We start from the raw sequence: 13,523 nt of genomic DNA, 5'->3' as shown, positions 1-13,523 counted from the left end.
GTCCAGAACCAGGGGCCCCAGTTTAAGAATAAGGGCTAAGCCAATTAGAACAGAGATGAGGAAAAACGTTTTCACACGGAGGGTTGTGAATCTGTGGAATTGTCTGCCTGAGAATACAGTGGAGGCCAATTCTCTGGATGCTTTCAAGAGAGTTAGATAGAGCTCTTAAAGATAGCGGAGTCAGGGGATATGGCGAGAAGGCTGGAACTGGGCACTGATTGTGGATGATCAGCCATGATCATATTGAATGGCGGTGCTGGCTCGAAGGGCCGAATGGCCTACTCCTGCACCTATTGTCAATTGTCTTATGGCCTGCAAAAATGTGCCAAATATTTAATGTGGCTCGCATGCTGAAAAGTTTGGAGGACCCTGATCTATAAAATGAACATTGTAACTCTGCAGATCCTCAAGTCCTGGCAACATCCTTGTAAGCTGAGAGCAGCTGTTTGATATTGGGAAGAGGCCTGAAGGAGGTTCATGGCATTGACTTTTCCCATGACAAAATGCAGGCATAACAATTATTGCAATCAAGCATGTTTCTTTTCTTGACGATGGTCACAATTATTTTCTCTGAGATCCCCTTTTTGCATTTGGATGACTTCACAGCCCCTTACTACATTCTCTATATAATCAAGACTATGCAGCCAAATTCTGCTCTAACTACATTTACAGGTTTGCAGATGACACCACTGTAGTGGGCTGGATGTTGAACAATGAGGAGACAAGAGTATAGGAAGGAGAGGATAGTTATATTGTGTCAAGGCAACAACATTCCCTCAATGTCACTAAGATGAAGGAGTAGTCAATAGATCCCAGTCAGCATCAAATGTGCTCAAGTGGAGAAGGTGAAGAGCTTCAAGTTCCTGTGCATAGAAATGTCACCAACCAATTTGTCCTCTTACAAACACTTACAGATAGGCTGTAGAAAATATCAAATCAAATCAAATCAAATCAAATCAACCTTTATTGTCATCTTGCAAAGCATCAGTTGTACAGTGCAAAATGAGAAGACGTTTCCCAGGGAATACCGGAGCATCGCACATGAAACTTAAACATTTCACACAAAATAACAATAAAAACAATCCAGTCCCTGATGAAACAGTATAAATAGTTAAAAGCAGGTAAAACAGCAACATTAAAATACAGTAAAACCAATCATTAAAATGTCCAGGGCAGCTGATTTGAGTGGCCAGTGCCAGTGTTATTAAAATGTCAGTGCAAAGCCGCAGAATCAGGTGACTGTGAGTACAGAGTGACTGTTTAGCAGCCTCACAGCCTGTGGCAGGAAGCTGTTTAGCAGTCTGGTAGTCCGGGCTTTGATGCTGCGGTATCTCTTGCCTGATGGCAGGAGATCCAGGTGTATGTGGAGGGGGTGCAGTTTGTCCTTAGCTATTCTCACAGCTTTTTTCAGACAGCGGCTCTGGAACAGTTCTTGTACCGAGGGTAGGGAGACGCCAATGATCCTCTCTGCTCCCCTCACTACCTCTGCAGAGCCTTCCTGTCCGAGCAGTTGCAGGTGGAGTACCACGTATTTATGCAGTACGTGAGTACAGACTCCACCGTGCCCCTGTAAAAAGTCCTGATGATGTTGGTGGGGAGTGAGGCCTGTTTGAGTTTCCTCAGGAAGTGCAGTCGCTGATGGGCCCGTTTGACAATCCCAGTGTTGTTCCTGGACCAGGTGAGACTGTCTGTAATTTGCACTCTGAGGAACTTAATGCTCTCCACTCTCTCCACCGTGGTGCCACTGATGTTGAGGGGTGTGTGTTTGGGCTGCGACCTCATGAAGTCGACAATCATCTCCTTTGTTTTGTCGACATTTAATGCTAGATTGTTGTTGCTGCACCAGTCCACTAGTTGTTTTATTTCCTCCCTGTACATTGATTCGTCATCTCCGCTGATGAGTCCCACCACTGTTGTGTCATCCACGAATTTTATGATCTTATTGTCCCTGAATCTGGCAGCACAGTCATGTGTGAGCAGTGTGAACAACAGCGGGCTGAGCACACAGCCTTGAGGGGAGCCGGTGCTCAGCGTGATAGAGCCTGAAGTGTTCTTGCCAACACGGACTGACTGCAGTCTCTCTGAAAGAAAGTCCAAGATCCAGTGACACAGGGTGGTGTTGAGGCCCAGCAGGGTTAGTTTCGCCACAAGTCTCTGTGGGATGATGGTATTAAAAGCTGAGCTGAAGTCAATGTACAGGATTCTGGCGTAGGTGTTTTTGTTTTCCAGATGAGTGAGTACTGTGTGCAGTGTAGTAGAGATGGCATCTTCTGTAGAGCGGTTGGGGCGATAGGCAAACTGGAGGGGGTCTAACGATGAGGGGAGGCTGGCAGTAATGTGAGGTTTAACCAGGCATTCAAAGCACTTCATTACTATGGGGGTCAGGGCGACTGGGCGGTAATCATTTAGGCAGGCCACAACTGGTTTCTTTGCTATTGGGATTATTGTGGATGTTTTGAGGCACGTGGGGACAATGGCTTGACTAAGGAAGATGTTGAAGATGTCTGTTATCACATCTGCTAACTCCTCAGCACATTCCTTGAGCACACGTCCTGGGATGTTGTCGGGTCCGACTGCTTTCCACGGGTTGACCTTAGACAGGATTCTCCGTGTGTCCATTGAGTCTATGGTCAGGACTGGCTGGTCAGTTTGTAAGCAGGGGCTGGCTCTCCCCTTGGGTATGGTGTTAGCTGCATCAAAATGTGCAAAGAAGTTATTCAGTTTATCTGGAAGAGAAGTGTCCGTGTCAGTTACCTGCTGCCTTGCCTTGTACCCCGTCAGTGTTTGGATTCCCTTCCACATCCTCCTGGTGTCTCCTGTGTCACAGAGGTGTCCCTGGATTTTCCCCGCGTAGGCACGTTTCGCTGCCCTGATTCCTTTTTCCAGTGCAGTCCTGGTAGATCGAAGAGCGGCTGTGTTACCGGCTCTGTAGGCTGCATCATGGGCCCTCAGCAGCGAGCGCACCTCTGCTGTCATCCATGGCTTTTCATTTCCACGTGCAGTGAAAGTTTTAATGACAGTGACATCCTCGGTGCACTTGGCAATGTAGCTGGTTACAGTCTCTGCGTACTCCTCGATGTTGATGAGGTCATCATAGGATGCTGCTGTCCTGAACACATCCCAGTCAGTGTGCAGGAAGCAATCCTGCAGTGCTGAGGCTGCTCCCTCTGGCCAGACCCTGGTGTGTTTTCTCTCCGCTCTGACTTGTTTTTGCAGTGGTCTGTAGGCTGGTGTTAAAAACACTGAAATGTGGTCAGAGTGGCCCAGGTGAGGGCGTGGGGCTGCCTTATAGGCCTCTGGGATGTTTGTGTAAACCAAGTCCAAGATGTTCTCTCCCCTGGTCTCGAAATCCATATATTGCTTGAATTTTGGGAGCACAGTCTTAAGGCTGGTGTGATCAAAATCCCCGGCCACCACAATAAAGCTGTCAGGATATTTGGTCTGGAACTCACTGACGGCGTCATGCAGGGCTCCCAGTGCTTCGTTGGCCTTTGAATTTGCATTAGCACTTGGAGCAACATATACAGCCACAACAAAAACAACGGAGAATTCCCTCGGCAGGGAGAAAGGCCGACATTTCACGATGAGGAATTCTATCAGCGGAGAGCAATGTTTACCGGCTATCGTAGCGTTCACACACCAGTCCTTGTTTATGTACAAGCACAGGCCTCCACCTCGGCTCTTACCAGAGCTAGCTGCCTCTCTGTCCACACGGAACGATGTCATTCCCTCCAGCTGTATCGCCGAGTCCGGGATGTTACCTATCAGGATGCAATGCAACTTGGTTTGGCAAATGCTCTGCCCAAGACTTACACTAACTGGCAAATGCAGTAGATTTGCTGGAACTCTGCAAATTCAAGTATTTGCAGAGAGTTGGGGATGAAGACCAGTCCTTCACACAAACAACCTTCCCCCCTCTCCATTTTACAGAGGCTAATCAACCTACAAACTTTGGGACAAAGAGAACATACAACTCCACACAGTGAGCACCTGAGGTCAGGATCGGGTCTCTGGTACTGTGAAGCAGCAGCTCTACCACTGCACCACTGCACCACCCCTGCATGCACTGTGTGGCTCTTTTATAGCTGTAATTTCCCTCCAGCGGTAACACTGTAACACTATATTCTACACTCAGGTTATTTTTCTCTTTGCACTACTTGTACTTGTGTATGATTTGATGGCACTCATGCCTGGTGTAATTTGATTTGATCACACAATCAACATTTTTCATTATATTTCAATACACATGTCGATAATAATCTAAAGCCACCAGTAGTCATGTCATTCTGACATTCATGTTGCTCATATATTGAAGTAGGCCAATAATTGCTAATGCCTGGATTGAGGGTGATGCCATAAGGCCCTGTAATTGTCATTTTGATGAAACAGGACTATTTGTTCTGACAATATTATGTTCACAAAAATTTGTCAAAGGAAGGACTGAAATAAAGTTGCTTCTGTTTCCTTACCAATCCACCTTTCCAAAATTTGTATCATTACCCTTTCTGCCATTGAGACTGCTGAGGTGAATCCGTTTATCCAATGGAACTCAACCAGTGTACAAGTGTACAGGACCAGAGGATCTGAGCTATAGGAAGAGGCTGAAGTGCAGGAATCTGGTGGGTGATCTTATGGGGGGTGAATAAAATAATTAGGGAAATAGATAGGGTGAATGCAGAGTCTTTTACTCAGAGTAGGGGAATTAAGAACCAGAGGACATAGGTTTAAGATGAGAGAGGAATGATTTAATAGAAAATGGAGGGGCAACTTTTCCTCACAGAGGGAGGTGAGTTTATGGAAAGTGCTGCCAGAGAAGGTAGTTAAGATTGGTACTATAACAGCATTTGAAAGATAATTGGACAGCTATATGGATAGGAAATGTGTAGAGCGATATGGGCCAAACATGGGTAAATGGGATGAGCTTAGATGGGGCATCTTGGTCAGCATGAACAAATCGGGCAGACCAAGATGCCCCATCTAAGCTAGTCCCGTACTGTGTGACTCTATAACTCAGTCATGGATTGCTTAATGCTAGCTCAAACCCATTTAGATTCTTCCACATTCTGATCACAGGGCAAATGAAGAGTAAACCTGTAAATCAAATTAAGAGTAATACTTGACACTGAAATAGCATAATCAGCTCCACCCTCTACTGTTTGCAAATTACGTTTAAGTAAATTTGAGAGGGAATTTTGTTCCCTCATCCAGTTTCTTCTACCTCCACATATCTTTATTTTCTTCACAGTCATCTTTATTTTTTATCTTCCAGTCCACTTGCAACTGGAGTAATCAAACAGGTTTTATGTTTGGTAAACTCAATTTTTAGACGTCTGTAATGAACTATCTTTATTTACACAAGACAAGCCCGGCCGATACATTTTTTCCCTCGTGCTTCCTTGTGGCACATCTTTAACACTTGTCATAGTTATAGAATCGTGCAGCACAGAAACAGACACTTCCACCTACCAAATCAATACTAACCAGCAAGCGCTTTGTAAGAATTCCAGACTGTATTGTTTTTAATTACGTATTGTATCAGGACTTGTTATCTTGATTAAAATTTACTTCTGAATTCTAAAGTTGGCAGAAGGAATATCCAGCTTGTCATGATTCCAAATAGGTTTATTTCTGGTCGATCAATAAGTAGTTAATGACGTAAATAATAACACAAGTTCACTGTTGGCTTAATGCCAGTTCTATAAAATTATCCTAAAGTACATCCTAAATATTACTCCTAAAGTATCTTTGAGTTTTATACTTTCCATCTGTTATTCATATCTTAAAAAGATTAGAGTTTGGTCAAAACGATATTGCCCAAAACCTCCTCCCAACCTGCTCTCTGTATGTTCAAGAAGGAACTGCAGATGCTGGAAAATCGAAGGTAGACAAAAATGCTGGAGAAACTCAGCGGGTGCGGCAGCATCTATGGAGCAAAGGAAATACATTCGGTCTGAAGAAGGGTTTCGGCCCCGGAACGTTACCTATTTTCTTTGCTCCATAGATGCTGCCGCACCCGCTGAGTTTCTCCAGCACTTTTGTCTACCTGCTTTCTGTATGTCCTTGTTGCAAATGTTGAAGCACAAGAGACAGCAGCTGCTGGAATTTTGAGCAAAGCACAAAGTGCTGGAGCAACTCAACGGAAGGGTCTCGACCTGAAATGTCGCCCATTCCTTCTCTCCAGAGATGCTGCCTGTCCTGCTGAGTTATTCCGGCATTTTGCGTCTAACTTCGGCTCAGCTGACCTGCTGAGCTGATCCAGTACATTTTGTTTATGGAAATTTTGAGCGGTTTATCTAATTTCGAAAATGTTCTGTTTGTTTCCAGTAGAACAAGAGCCATCTATGGATGATTATGGAATATATGAATTTGTTGCTGTACCAGAGCTTGCAGCATTTCCACAGGTTGGTGTTGAGTGAGACTGGATTTGCAAACGTCAATGCTTGTTTACCACTGTTAGAACTGCTTGCTTGTTAACAACCTGCTCTCAAATTGCTGAATAATCCTAATGTAAGTGCAAAGACTAAATGGAAAAGACAATCAGCATTTGCATCTGGAATCATCACAGATTAACATTAACTCACTCAGGAATATTGCGTTGACATTGTAAATTAGCCGTTGCAGAAATTAAGTAACTGGACAGACTCAATTGTAATAAATAATTATATTGGAGGTCTCTGGATGTATTTTGGCAAATGTTAAAGGTAATATGGTTTATAGAAGGTAGTTGAGGCCAGTTCATTGGCTATATTTAAGAGGAAGTTAGATGTGGCCCTTGTGGCAAAAGGGATCAGGGGGTATGGAGAGAAGGCAGGTACAGGATACTGAGTTGGATGATCAGCCATGATCATATTGAATGGCGGTGCAGGCTCGAAGGGCCGAATAGCCTACTCCTGCACCTATTTTCTATGTTTCTATGTTTCTATATGTTTAATATATTTAAGAGGGTTAGCAACTTTTTGTAGTTAGATGAAAATAAGTGAAATGTAAATGACTGCATTACCGATTGCAGGGGCCTTGACAAAGGTCTTTGTATATTCTCTAACCACAGGCAAGGTCCTGAAGGAATGGAGAGCAGCCATTGGGGTGGGGGTGGGGGGAGGGGAAAGGGGGGGAGGGGAAAGGGGGGAAGGGTGGGGGGGGGGGGGGTGAAGGGGTGTCAGTCTACCCGTGACAGGAGGGGGAGGGTTTATACAGTTTGATAGCCACAGGGAAAAAGGATCTCCTGTGGCGTTCTGTGCTGCATCTTAGTGGAACCAGTCTGTTGCTGCAGGTGCTCCTCAGGTTGACCAGCGTGTCATGGAGGGGGTGAGCTGTATTGTCCACCGTTTGAGGAGCATCCTCCCCTCCAAGACCATCTCCAGTGAATCCTACTCCACCCCCAGGACGGAGCCAGCCTTCTTGATGAGCTTGTTAATGTTGGTGTCCGTGGCATTCGCCCTGCTTGTGAATCAAAATTTAAAAATAGCATGTTTAGGGTAATGTAGAGAACAGTCTTCACTCTTTTTTGAGCTGTTCATGCCAACATTTATGTGAATTTGTCATATTTAATATGGAAGATGGGGGCAGTGGAGCAGGATTATTTGTTATCATTTAAATATGGCAGAGCATTGCTGCTGGCATGCATTTGATAGCCATTTAATGTCAGTTTACAGGTGACAGAGCATGTAATAATGAAGATATTTTAACCAAGCAGCATGAATATTGAGTAGGAAAGAACTGCAGATGCTGGTTTAAATCGAAGGTAGACACAAAATCCTGGAGTAACTCAGCGGGACGGGCAGCATCTCTGCAGAGAAGGAATGGGTGATGTTTCGGATCGAGATCCTTCTTCAGACTGATGTCAGTGGAGGGGGCGGGACAGGGATAGAATGTAGTCGAAAACAGTAAGACTGGTGGAAGAACTGGGAAGGGGGAGGGGATGGAGAGAGAGGGAAAGCAAGGGCTATTTGAAGTTAAAGAAGTCAATGATCATACCGCTGGGGTGCAAGCTACCCAAGCGAAATATGAGGTGCTGTTCCTCCAATTTGCGCTGGGCCTCACTATGACAATGGAGGAGGCCCAGGATAGAAAGGTCAGATTGGGAATGGGAGGGGAAGTTAAAGTGCTGAGCAAATCAGAGATCAGGTAGGTTAAGGCGGACTGAGCGGAGGTGTTCAACAAAACGATCCCCGAGCCTGCGTTTGGTCTCGCCGATGTACAGACGTTGACACGTGGAACTGTGGATACAGTAGATGAGGTTGAAGGAGGTGCTAATAAACCTCTGCCTCACCTGAAAAGTCTGTCGGGGTCTTTGGATAGAGTCGAGGGAGGAGGTAAAGGGACAGGTGTTGCATCTCCTGCGGTTGCAGGGGAAAGTACCTGGGGAGGGGTGGTTTGAGTGGGAAGGGACGAGTTGACCAGGGAGTTGCGGAGGAAACGGTCTCTGCGGAAAGCAGAAAGGGGTGGAGATGGGAAGATGTGGCCAGTAGTGGGATCCCATTGGAGGTGGCAAAAGTGTTGGAGGATTATATGCTGTATGCGACGGCTGATGGGGTGGAAGGTGGACAATGGGGACTCTATCCTTGTTACGAATGGGGGGAGGGGGAGTAAGAGCGGAGCTGTGGTATATTAAGGAGACCTTAGTGAGAGCCTCATCTATAATGGAAGAGGGGACCCCCCGTTTCCTAAAGAATGAGGACACCTCCAATGATCTAGTATGGAAAACATCATCCTGGGCACAGATGCGTCATAGACGGAGGAATTGGGAGTAGGGGATAGAGTCTTTACAGGAAGCAGGGTGGGAAGAAGTGTTGTCTAGATAGTTATGAGAATCAGTAGGTTTGTAGTAGATATCAGTCAATAGTCTGTCTCCTGTGATGGTGACGATGAGATCCAGAAATGGTAGGGAGATGTCGGAGATGGTTCAAGTGAATTTGAGTGCAGGATGGAAGTTAGTTGTGAAGTTGATGAAGTCAGTGACTTCTGCATGGGTGCAGGAGGCAGCACCGATGCAGTCGTCAATGTAACGGAGGTAGAGATCGGGGATAGGGCCAGTGTACGCCTGGAACAGTGACTGTTCGACGTACCCAACAAAGAGGCATGCATTTCTGGGGCCCATGCGAGGGTCCATGGGTACGCTTTCAATTTGGAGGAAGTGGGAGGAATCGAAGAAGAAGTTGTTGAGGGTAAGGACCAGCTCTGCTAGGCAGAGGAGAGTATTAGTAAACGGAAATTGGCTGGTTCAGTGGTCGAGGACGAATATTGATTTCTCTAACTTCAAGTAACCCCTGCATTCCCTCTCTCTCCATCCTTCCGCCACCCTAGTGTTTTGTAATAACTCCATTACAAAGTGTTAGGTGAACCACAAGGCTTTTATTAAAACATATGCAGAGAGAATGATACATACTACTGCATCAGTATCATCTTACAGACTGTCGAGTTAGGGACAAGCAGGGCTGATATCAGTAACTGCATTCCTTACTCAAGTCCCGGACTGGATTACATAGCAAGGTGGAATGTGTAACATGCATAGTATATGTGGTGAAGATTATATTGGCAGAGATTAATATGGTTAATCTACACCTAGTCCTTTTGCTAACTCCACTGTTTGTATCCTTTTGTTATCACTTCATCCCCAGTCAACAATGGACCATTGTGGGCTCCACCTTTCCAGAGTCATCGATGCAGGCTCTGGTTTGTTCTGTACCTTCTCATACCTTTAGTTTCCCTCTCCCTGACTCTCAGTCTGATGAAGGGTCTCGACCCAAAACATCAACTATTCATTTCCTGCAGAGATACTGCCAGAGTGGGTCACATTGAGTTACTCCAGCATTTTCTGTCTATCTTCAATTTTAACCATACTTCTATTACATTGATATTCAAAATTACTGTTCTGAAAAATTACAAAAAAAACATTATCTTGTGACATGAGAACTGTTAATCCAGAAAACATTTAATACAAGTTTTGATGGAGTGATAAAGTTATACACTATGTCTACCATCATTTACTTGTGGATTTATATTGATTCTTGCCCTTAAACATAAGAAATAGGAGTATAATTTGACTAAGATAAAGGCAAGTTGGGAACGTGGAGGAAATTTGTAATGTGATAACTATAAATATGCATATAACTTTGACTGCATCGTGTTCTATGACTTTTGACATACCTTGGTAGTGCAAGAGCCTGATGAACCAACTGATCCCTCAAGGATCAAAGACTCCCTTTAGATATAGCTGTTTTAGCAAACTGGATCCAAAATTGTCTTGGTGATAGGAGTCTGAGAGTAATGGTGGAGGATTGATTTTTCTAAATGTAAGTTTGTAATCAGTGGTTTACTTTAGGGATCGATACTGGAACATTTTGTTTGTCATGCATATACTAGACTTGGATGAGATTATTTGAGGTCTGATATGTTTGCTGATGACATGAAGATTGGTGGACTTGTAAATAACAAGGATGGATACAGAGAAACATAGATCACCTGGGAAGTTTGATTGTGCTGTGTCAGATATAATTTTATTTGCCAAGCATGAGGAAATACATTTTGGGTCATTAATATTGACAGGACATATGCTGTAAATGACAGAAACCTTAGATGTACAGAGGGACCTTGGAGCGCAAGTTCATAGGTCCTTGAAAGTGGTGACGAAGGTGGATAGGGTACTGAAGAAGCCATTTAGTTGACTTGAAAAACAACACAAAGTTCTGGAGTACGTCAGCGGGTCAGGCAGCATCTCTGGAGATCATGGATAGGTGACAATTTGGGTCAGGACCATTTTTCAGACATTGAGGTGACACTTAGACATCAGACATTTAGTTTGCTTTCCTTGATAGGCAGGGCAACAAGATGTTATTTAACCAATATTTAAAATATAGTGTCCTGTTCTGGCTACAGCACTACAGAAGGGATATGATTGCATTAGATGGAGTGTAAATGAGATTTACCAGGACGTTACCTGGAATGGAAGGTTTTAGTTAACAAGAGATTGCATAGGACCATCTGGCTGGAGTTTTGTGGGCATCTTCAGCTTCTAATTACTGAGGTCAGAGATTCCCATCTGCTTTAAAAGGGCAGAGGGTGGTGAAAATTGCCCAACGCATCACCGGTTCCTCGCTCCCCTCCATTGAGTCTGTCAAAAGCAAGCGTTGTCTGCGGAGGGCGCTCAGCATCGCCAAGGACTGCTCTCACCCCAACCATGGACTGTTTACCCTCCTACCATCCGGGAGGCGCTACAGGTCTCTCCGTTGCCAAACCAGCAGGTCCAGGAACAGCTTCTTCCCGGCGGCTGTCACTCTACTCAACAACGTACCTCGGTGACTGCCAATCACCCCCCCCACCCCCACTTATTATTATTTATTCAAATCATTTGCTATGTCGCTCTTCCAGGGAGATGCTAAATGCATTTCGTTGTCTCTGTACTGTACACTGACAATGACAATTAAAATTGAATCTGAATCTGAATCTGAATCTGAATCAATATTACTGCTGCCCAAAAAGAGTATGGTGACATGCCTCAGTGACAACCTCATATCAATTCCTACCTTAGCAAGAATGGACCCACTACAATTTGCCTACCGCCACAATAGATCAACAGAGATGTGATCTCGCTGGCTCTCCAGATGTACAGATTTGTACGTTGATTGGCTTGGTAAAATTGTAAATTGTCCCTAACGTGTGTAGGATAGTGCTAGTGTGCGGGGATCGCAGGTCGGGGCAGACTCGGTGGGCCGAAGGGTCTGTTTCCATGCTATATATTTAAACTAAACTAAACTAAATCCCTTTGCAAATGGCTCCTCAAATTCCTCATCAACAGATGACTATATACATTATTATGAATTGACAACACTTTCTCCTCAATAATCATCAGCACTGGGGCACGTCAAGCCCTGCTCCACTCACTCTACACCCATTACTGTATAGTTGGAACAGAGTTCCAACTCCATCTTTAAATTCACTGATGACACCACCGTTGTTGACTTATTACGGATAATGATGAGTCACAGTATAGAAGGAAGATTGATCATCTGATTGAATGATGCCAGAACAATAACCTTGCTCTCAACATCAGTAAGACCAAGGAACTGATTATTGCTTTTAGCAGTGGAAGGCTGAGATCCACAAAACTGTCCATCGGTGGGTGGGTGGTGGAAAGAGTCAACAACTTTCAAGTTGTTGGGCGTGCATAATTATGAATATTTGTTCTGAACCCAACACATGAATGTAATCATAAAGAAAGCCCATCAACATCTTTACATCCTTAGAACTTTGAAGAGAATCGGTATCTCTTGAACGTCTACAGATGTACAGTAAAGAGCATATTGACGGGTTGCATCACAGCCTGGTTCAGCAACTCAAATGCCTAAGAATGAAGGACATTACAAAAAGTGGTGGACACTGCCCGGTCCATCATGGAAACTGACATTTCCACAATTAAAGGAATCTATAAGAGACGCTACCTCAAAAAGGCAGCCAGTATCATCAAGGACCCGCACGACCCTGACTACACTTTCGTTTCACTCCTGCATTGAGAAGGTATAGGAGTCTGAAAACTTTGACCATCAGGTTCAGAAACAACTTCTTCTTAACGCCGACAAACACCAATAAAGTTAGAACCAAGAGCCATCTTAGTTGCACCATTTACTTGGTGTTTTGATTTGCTTTGCACCATATTGGGGTTTTTCATTTATTGCATTATTTTCTTTGCTTATTATGTTATCTATTGTGTACTATGTTTACAAACCAGTTGTGCTGCTGCAAGTGCGAATTTCATCATTCAGTTTTGGTACATATCTATAGTATTACTAAAAGTCTCATCTTCACCATTTCCTGTCTACGTTATAAATAAATTTTAGAAAAAACGCTACCCTATATCGCTATGATTTTTTCGCCATCTTACTCACCGTCCTCCACTCCTCCAAACGCCCCAAGGTTTTTTCTGATCAGTGAAATAATAAAAAAGTTATGAATGTTTAAAAAATCGTGAGATCAGCAGATTGGTCTTCTCGCCTGTCAGTCAACATGATGAAGGTAACGCCCCTTCCGGGGAGCCAGGAGAATAAAGCCCCAGAGGCCAGACGTGAGTCAGTCACCCCGGAAGACCGTGAGTGAGAGTTGAGTCCAGAACTGTGAGTCTACGCCGTGAGTGAACTGAACTGTGAGTCTGCACTGTGCTGCTTGAACTGAATTGAATGGTTGGTCTGCACTGTGCTGCTTGAATTGAATTGAAGGGTTGGTCTGCACTGTGCTGCTTGAACTGAATTGAAGGGTTGGTCTGCACTGTGCTGCTTGAACTGAATTGAAGAGTTGATCTGCAGTGTGCTGCTTAAACTGAATTGAAGGGTTGGTCTGCATTGTGCTGCTTGAACTGAATTGAAGGGTTGGTCTGCAGTGTGCTGCTTGAACTGAATTGAAGGGTTGGTCTGCACCGTGTGTGGATGTGGCGTAGAAGGACGTGAAGCCGAAGCAAAGAAGTGGAAGCCAAATAACCGAACGGAAACGAAGCCGAAACGCCAAATAACCGAAAGCGTACGAAGCCGAAACGC

The 13,523-nt window shown here is 44.5% G+C and overlaps 1 protein-coding gene across 1 annotated transcript in view; it reads left to right on the top strand.

Moving 5' to 3' along the window:
- The window catches only part of hepacam2 (HEPACAM family member 2), a 95,293-nt gene that overhangs the window by 61,328 nt on the left and 20,442 nt on the right, over positions 1-13,523 (top strand). The window contains exon 8 of the mRNA XM_033042771.1: positions 6,325-6,401. Coding sequence (XP_032898662.1) covers positions 6,325-6,401 — 77 coding nt within the window. The remainder of the gene's footprint in view (positions 1-6,324; positions 6,402-13,523) is intronic.

This window comes from Amblyraja radiata, chromosome 2 (assembly GCF_010909765.2).
Source record: "Amblyraja radiata isolate CabotCenter1 chromosome 2, sAmbRad1.1.pri, whole genome shotgun sequence".
Taxonomy (NCBI): Eukaryota; Metazoa; Chordata; class Chondrichthyes; order Rajiformes; family Rajidae; genus Amblyraja; species Amblyraja radiata.
Note: the sequence above shows the minus strand (reverse complement) of the source record. Positions and strands in the feature narration are given on the sequence as shown.